At 46.1% G+C, this 7,852-nt stretch overlaps 1 protein-coding gene across 2 annotated transcripts; it reads right to left on the bottom strand.

The window, feature by feature from the left end:
• Window positions 1-925: 925 nt before the first annotated feature.
• LOC123428272 (G-type lectin S-receptor-like serine/threonine-protein kinase B120) lies at window positions 926-4,636 on the bottom strand. Of its 2 annotated transcripts, none has more exons than XM_045112463.1 (7): window positions 3,107-4,636; window positions 2,667-2,765; window positions 2,389-2,576; window positions 2,104-2,314; window positions 1,771-2,008; window positions 1,535-1,685; window positions 926-1,401 (listed from the first exon to the last, which is right to left on the bottom strand). In XM_045112463.1, exons 1-7 carry the CDS (start codon window positions 4,356-4,358, stop codon window positions 1,099-1,101), a joined length of 2,442 nt encoding a protein of 813 aa, XP_044968398.1. In that variant the 5' UTR covers window positions 4,359-4,636; the 3' UTR covers window positions 926-1,098. The 2 variants fall into 2 exon arrangements, with proteins under 2 accessions (XP_044968398.1, XP_044968399.1); XM_045112464.1 differs by having other exon boundaries at window positions 1,143-1,459.
• Window positions 4,637-7,852: the final 3,216 nt, after the last annotated feature.

Raw genomic sequence — 7,852 nt, 5'->3', positions numbered from 1 at the left:
GCATGTGCACTTTTCATAGAATTTGGCTCTGTTTCTTGCCATAGAAAGAACTTTTGAATTTGACTCTGTTTTCACCGTCTGTGAAAGCTACCACCATGCACCTCAACACCCTACGTTAGTGTAATGGTCGGACTCGTAAAGCCAGCGTGCAAGACAAAGTTCAACTTCACGTCGTGCAGAGAGACCTACAGTAAGATTCAACACCTTTATCTTGATTCTTCGCCTTTTAAAAAGCATTCCTAAAAGTAACCACACGATCACAGTGGAGCGTCTGCAAAGTGTAATTCAAGATTATAGCTTTCAAGTGAAAATAATGCTATCTCAATGATGAAAGGGGTGCTGTAAGTGCAACAGCTAAAGATTGTAGTGTGATTTCTGAAATTCCGGAGGAAGCATACATGATTCTAGATGAGTTAGGCTGGCGATGTCGAAATTAATCCATGAAGATATTAGCTGAGTATCCTAAACCACATTCTGGATGAACTAGGCCGGCAAGATGTATTATGGTCTTACAGGCGCAGGATTACTTGGAAATACCTTTCTACCTTTCTGATAGATACTGATAGATCCACAGAAGCCTCACTTTTCTGACTTTTCTGTCGAGGCTGGACCTGAACTTCCAACAGTTTTCCGTACCTGAAGTTTTGGCCACCCCATCTGAATAAACAAAAGATCACTGTCAGACTTTGGCCGTGTAATCCTAGCTTACTTGCCACTAGCAACAGAAGATAAGAAGTGGATTACATAGCAAGATGCATTGCATGCTAGCTCAGAGAAAACATGGAATTTCTAGCAGCCTTGCTTCAAAATAGCAATTCAGAGTTTCAGAGCTGTTGACCAACAAAGGAAGCTGGGATACGGAAAATTCATCAACATGAAACAATTGTGTGATCACGTAGCCTCTTCCACTTGACAAGGTGAAAATAAATGACAAACCATTGGACTTCACAAGATATCGAAACCGCCTATGAAAGTAGCACATAAAGAGGATTACAACTCCATAAACTATTGGTTTGTCCGTAAGAACATAGATCGCTGAATTGCTGAATTGTACAAATTAGAGACTTTTACAAAAAGGGAAACAATGTAACTAAACATTTATCGCCCCTCTTGCATCGTCATAGTCATGCCATTAAGAGATATTTCCAGGTTATCTCTCTGATCTTGAATTACATACTTGCGTTTCCTAAAATATACAGGCTCCTCCGGAGTAGGAAGTGGGGCTGTTTCATTTTCTAGCATGAACACAGTGGATGACATGAGTGGACGAGCATTTGGATCATCTTGAACACACAACAGACCTAACTGAACACAACGCAGAACTCCATGAAGTGGACAGTTCTCCACAATGGACGAGTCCACTAATTCTCTTGCATTTCCATCTTTCCATAAGCTCCATGCCTAAACCAATGAAATAGTCAGTTTTACTTTGACGCGTCAACGGCGGGCTTACACCGGCCTGAACATAATGAAATAGTCAGTTTATAATGAGTGTTTGAGTTGCAAGAAATTCAGTGCATAGTAGTGAACTTACATAAGCTATAAGGCTGGGAAAATCCATGATGAGTTGGGTTGAACTGATCTTTAACCCGCTTACAATCTCCAACATTAGAACGCCAAAACTATATGTGTCAGACTTGACAGAAAAGGAACCTTCCATTGCATATTCCGGAGACATGTAACCGCTGTTTGAATCATTCCAAAAACATTGATTAGTTAAGTGGAAGAAAATTACAATATTAAGCCTTAGCTAGTGTATATATTACTTACTATGTCCCAACAACACGGATAGTGTTCGCTTGTTGTTCATTTCCTCCAAAGATCCTTGCCATACCAAAATCTGATATTTTAGGGTTCATTTCCGCATCTAACAAGACATTGCTTGCTTTGAGATCTCTATGGATTATTTTTAACCTTGAATCTTGGTGGAGATAAAGAAGCCCTCTAGCTATCCCTTTAATTACCTTGAATCGGGTTGGCCAATCAAGCACAAAATTTCGTGTGGTATCTTGCAAATTGTTTGGAAAATTGAAAGCATTAACAACCATCACGAATTCAGTGATTCTAAGAATGTTGATATGTGACCATAAGAGCAGAACATACCAAAAAGGAAGGCATCTAAGCTTTTGTTAGGTAAGTATTCATATAGCAATAACTTCTCATCTTCATGAGTGCAGTAACCAAGAAGCCTAACTAAGTTTCTATGCTGCAATTTGGCAATCAGAACCACTTCATTTCTGAACTCATCAGCCCCTTGCCCAGAACTCTTACTAAGCCTTTTGACAGCAACTTCATTGCCACCTTCTAACCGTCCCTACATAAAGACTTCATTTTCAATGAAACAACAAATGGCAACTTTTTCCCGATAATCAGGCTAAAAATTGTTACCTTGTAAACTTTTCCAAAGCCACCTTTCCCGAGTAGGTTGCAGTCTGAGAAATTGTCCGTTGCAGTAACAACATCTTCAAAACAAATATATGGAAGTTCTATACTTTCATTCTCAAGTTCGTCCGATTTGGAATATTTCGACAGTTGACCTGTATATTTGTTCTTATTTTCCTTGATTCGTCGTTTGCCTGCCAAAAATAGGTTCATGTCAATATTGTCTCTTACGAATAACTCATGAAAATTGCACCCTGAGAAAGTAAAGCAAATATTGTTTTTACCTCTTGACTTGCATATCCACACAAGGCTGATGCATGTGAGTATCAGAATACCAGCAATTACTGGGAGTACAATCTTCAGTACATTACTCTCTTTGTCAACTACAAAAAGGCAGAAATATAACCCAGGAGTAGAACGATGCTTTCAAAATTTAACATAGATTTTTTTTGCATGTTTTATGTTTGTCGTGATTAGTATGTCATCCTAACCGCATCTAGCCATTTCTGGGAGTACAATCTTCAATACATTACTCTGTTTCTCAACTGCAGAAAGGCAGAAATATAGTCCAGCAAGAGAATGATGCTTTCAAAATTTAACATGCATTTCTGGCGGTGTTGTGTTTTTCGTGATTAGTATGTCATCCTAAGCCACGTCTAGCATTCGACATAAAAGGGGTAGATCACACCATACAATCCATAAGCGCATAAGGAAAGGTGTATACCTGTTGAACTGGCTAGACGAAGGTACAGGTTCTCGCCACTACCATCACGAAACTTTCCTGTGTCGACAAGCTTCCCCAACCAAATCAAGCACCTGGCCTGGTCACTAGACGTGCTGCCATTTTTCACATTAGAAAAAGCATATGCGGTGCAAGAGCAGTTGTTTCTGCACTCTGCTTCACATTGGTCAAAGCTTCTGTTCCTGACATACACAAACTTATCGGGTGTCTTCATGCCACTCAAGGTTGAGAAACTATCTCCACCACCACATGTAAGCTCCTCCTTTCTCCGGCACCCTCGGGAGAAGTTTACACCATCAGGCTCAAACCCACTGAGACAGTTGCATTTCGGAGCTGTTTCAGTGAAATCACAGAAACCAAATGGTCCGCAATAGGCGTAGCGGTCACAAATAGGATTAGGCCGCTCTATGAAAGCCTTCCATGACGATGAGGTGCTGTTCCATGCCAAAAATTGAAACATGCCCGTGTAGTGCAGAATCATCCGCGTGATTGGCGAGCCGTTGGAGACGGTGAATGTCAAGTAGAACTTACCCCCTATGTCGACAGTTGTTTGGGTCATGATGAAGCCAGTGCTGCTTTGATACAGGGCAGTGACCAGCGCGCCATCCCACGCAGCTCTACGCCAATAAGGTGTGGTCCCATTCCAGATGACAACCTGGAGGTCTGAACTATAGTCACCGCCCATGGAGTAGTCGCTGGTGGCTGGGTCATCAGGGCCCCTCCAAGCAACGAGACGAGTGTAGAGATCATCATCTGCGCTCAGTGGTAATTGCATGTCAGGGAGGATGGTGTCGGTTGGGTAATGGAAGCTTTGCCATATGTCCGTGCTGTTGGGCAACCGGATGACAAAGTTTCCTGAGTCAAGCAGTACAGCAGAAGTTCCCGTGGCTCCGGTTGTGAAGTTGTTCATGGTTGTCCAAAGAGCGCGGCCTTGGGAGTCAGACAACACAAGATCAGAGTTATTGGTCACAACCAGCTTCCCGGGAGAACCGTTGGTGATCGGCTTGTTGCGGTTAGCAATCCACACATACGTCCGCTTGGGGATGTTGTTGTACCATATGCCGACGTATGAGGCCGCAGTCGAGTTTGTGGGGGAGAAGAAGCCAAGGGCAAAGACACCGTTGCTCGAGACGAGCTTGTCGCCGGCGGAGAGCGGCTTTGCAGGAGTCAGGCGATCATCGGATCTGCAGAGACAAATCAATGAAAGGAGCACAAAAACTGGGAGGGGAGACATGCCTATTCAGGATTCTCTCACATATGCCTCTACTGTGAAGAACAAAGGAGGGAGATTTTTTCAGAGGGAGCCAAGAAAGGAGAAGGAGAACGGCATGAAGGTAATGTTTGCTTGGATCCTTGGACGATCTAGCGCCACGACGTACTAAGTGGAAACGTGCTCTGACTTGTGTCTGGTTTTTGTTGAAAATTAGCTCATCATTCGTCGCATCTGCAGGAGTTGAATGTCCAGCTTGCCCGGAACTGTGGTGATTCTTGGACCACACAATGTGAGGTGCAAGACCGAGTAGGGAGTATTATTCAGCATTGGCTGCTGCTCTGGTCACCGTGGGGAATTTCACATCAGGATAATATCTAGCAGGCTACAGTTTTTCGCTGTGTTGCCTGCATCAGCCACCGAGAAACTGACACATATGAGAAGTACGAGTAGTCTTACTCAAGAACGGGAAAGGGGATAATGGTAGGAAATGGGTTACCGTCAGACGGCGCTCCGGCGGGGTGGCTCGTGGCGACGGTGGCGGCCCGAAGCGATTAGTGGGGGATTCATCGGCTTATGGCGGTACATATGTGGCGGAAGGAACGCCGGCGGTGGGCGTGGCGGGCCCATCGCTTCTGGCGACGGCGCGCGGCTGGGGGGCAAGGGGAAATCGGCGGAGGATGACCGCGACGGCGCGATGAGGTACCGGCCGGATGCTATGGCCGCCTGGGAGGGAAAGGAGAGGTAATCAAGAAAAAACGGCGGTGGCATGACTGGGGTGCCGAGCCACCGCCCGCGGCGGTGGGATGTGGGCAATGCGCGGCGGTAACGGCGACGGAGTCGGAGCCGTGCGCAGCGAAGAGGGAACAGAGCGACAAGGGCCCATGGGCCCGGCCTGAGACTTCTTTTCCAGCATCTACCCAACAAATATCTCCATTTAAGTATATATATATGGGCTCTCCTAAATCTTTCTCTACTATTAAAGGGGATCTGTCGTCTGTCGTGATGGTTCGACCACAGCAGATCCCCGTCGGTACCAGGCACAGTTTCATCGATTTTTTTCTATCCCTCCTTAAGCCAATCGATTTTTTTCATCCCTTCTTAAACCAAACCGGTTCACCCAGGACAAAATATGTACCTCCCCTGCCACCGCTAGCAGTCCCACCGATTTTTTTCATCCCTCCAAAAACCAATAGATTAGATATAGAAAAAAACCGATTCAAAAAGAAAACCCTCTACCGTTCGACCACCTATCGATCCCCATCCCCACCCCCTCGATCGCACAGAGTAAAAAAAACCACTCGATCTCGCTCGCACTCCCGAAAACCAGCCCACACGTACCACACCCACCTCACCCCTCTCCCCCACCCCTCGCTCCCGATCTCATCTCTCCCCTGCAAAATATCATCGTCGCCAGAGAGAGGAAGGACCGCAGCGGAGGGACCAAGGAGGAGGGAGTCCCCTCGCTCGCTTCTGTCGATGACGATCATGCGCACCGCCACCCCCAACGTCGTCGCCGCCGCGGCGATCCCCAAGTCGCATGACACTGGGCGCAACCACCTCCACCTCGGCCGCCGCTGCAGGGATATGAGGAGAAGGGCCGCGGGAGATTATGCCTCAATTTATGCCTCGGTTGAGATTTAGGAAGTTAATATTCTGGTCATGTTGCTAAAGTTTGCATTTTCCCTTGTGTGATCTCCACATCCGCTCTATTCTCTCATGCAGCAGGAGGATTCCGATCTGATCCAATGATTCCTTACCCATCGTGATGCAGTAGGAGGGCTCTGATGTGATTCTATGTTGCCTTACCCCGCCGTGATGCAGCAGGAGGGCTTCGATCTGATCCAATGATGCCTTGCCCCGCGTCGTTGTTGGCAAGCGGTGTGCAGTTCACATTCCAGATTGTCAAGTGGCTCATCGCCAAGAGATGAAGCAATCTTCGGTCCCAACCACGGTGAGGGTGGTGCTGACTGCGGCCTCCCGCACCTCGACGTGATCATAGGCCTGGACGGCATCTCGACTTCAACAACTCGCCCTCGCGCTCATGCCCTCCAGCTCCTCGGGTGCACGTACAGTCTTACACTCGCCCTCGCTCCCCTCTACTATTCTCATTGCTCGGGCAACTATTTTTCCCATAACCTGCAGATGAGATCATGTGCAGACGGCCTTCGAGCCAAGATGCAACTCCATTCAGAGATGATCAACATCTACTATTCTGATTGCTTGGGCAAGTATTTTTTCCCCATAACCTGCAGATGAGATCATGTGCTGACGGCCTTAGAGCCAAGATGCACCTCTATTCAGAGATGATCGGCATCTACTATTCTGATTGCTTGGGCAACTAATTTTCCCCATAACCTGCAGATGATATCATGTTCTCACGGCCATCGAGCCAAAAATGTACCTCTATTCAGATCATGTGCTGACGGCCTTCGAGCCAAGATGCACCTCTATTCAGAGATGATGAGCATATACTATTCTGATTGTTGGGGCAACTAATTTTCCCCATAACTTGCAGATGTGATAATGTGTTGATGGCCATCGAACCAAGATGTACCTCTATTCGGAGATGATCAGCATCTGCAAACTTGCATCCACATGCACAAGCCCTCCCAGAAACATTACCGAGGTCAACTTTACGTGTATATGCAGGATTCAACATCAAATCATTGTGGAGTGTGCGTGCAGAGTGGCCATTGTTGCTAAAGTTTGCAATATATCACTTTTTGAAGATTAATATTGATCTTGTGTGGACACCGGGTGCAACCACCTCCACCTCGACCGCCGCTGCAGGGATATGAAGAGAAGGGTCGCGGGAGCCGGTGAGCTCTCCGAGGAGAGCGCCCGCCCTGAATCCGACCCCCGCCCTCAGGGCGCCGACCCGCATGACGGCCTTACAACATCTCGGCGGTGGCTACATCGAGGGTGCGTGCGGCTGAGTAGACCAAGTACAAGGATGAGGGGAGAGCCAACAACCCGTACTTCAGGACATGATGTCAAAGGTTCGTCAATCTTGATCCCCTCCTTCGTTTTTGTGATTTTCCTACCCGTGAGAAATTTTGATAAGTGTGTCTTTCGTATCTTCTTGCAGCAGCACAATTCTCTTAAATGCTTACTGGGATCATCCTTGCCTTATCTTTCACACAACCATGATTGATTGGGCGTTTTGACTACAGAATTGTGTCGTGGGATTTGATGCAGATTGCAGTTTCAGTGGACGAATGATTTTTAGATCAAGTGGAGAATAAATGATTCTTTAGCATTTGTTTGTTCACAAATAAATGCCATGGGTCTAATGGCAGATTGACTAAACCATTGTAATCAAACACAATGAGATTCCCTGGATCAATAATTATTTCCTGGAAATTGAGAAAAAAATCATTAATAGTTATGAAACTGGAAGACTTACTCCTCTTTCAATAATTTTAATTTATCAAGTTCTTGGACAAAATGTTCAGGAACATGTTGGTGTTACCTGAAATATGCTAAGTTGTGAAGTGATACCTACATGTAATAAG

Source organism: Hordeum vulgare, chromosome 2H (assembly GCF_904849725.1).
Source record: "Hordeum vulgare subsp. vulgare chromosome 2H, MorexV3_pseudomolecules_assembly, whole genome shotgun sequence".
Lineage (NCBI taxonomy): Eukaryota > Viridiplantae > Streptophyta > Magnoliopsida > Poales > Poaceae > Hordeum > Hordeum vulgare.
This window is presented reverse-complemented; position numbering and strand designations above follow the sequence as displayed.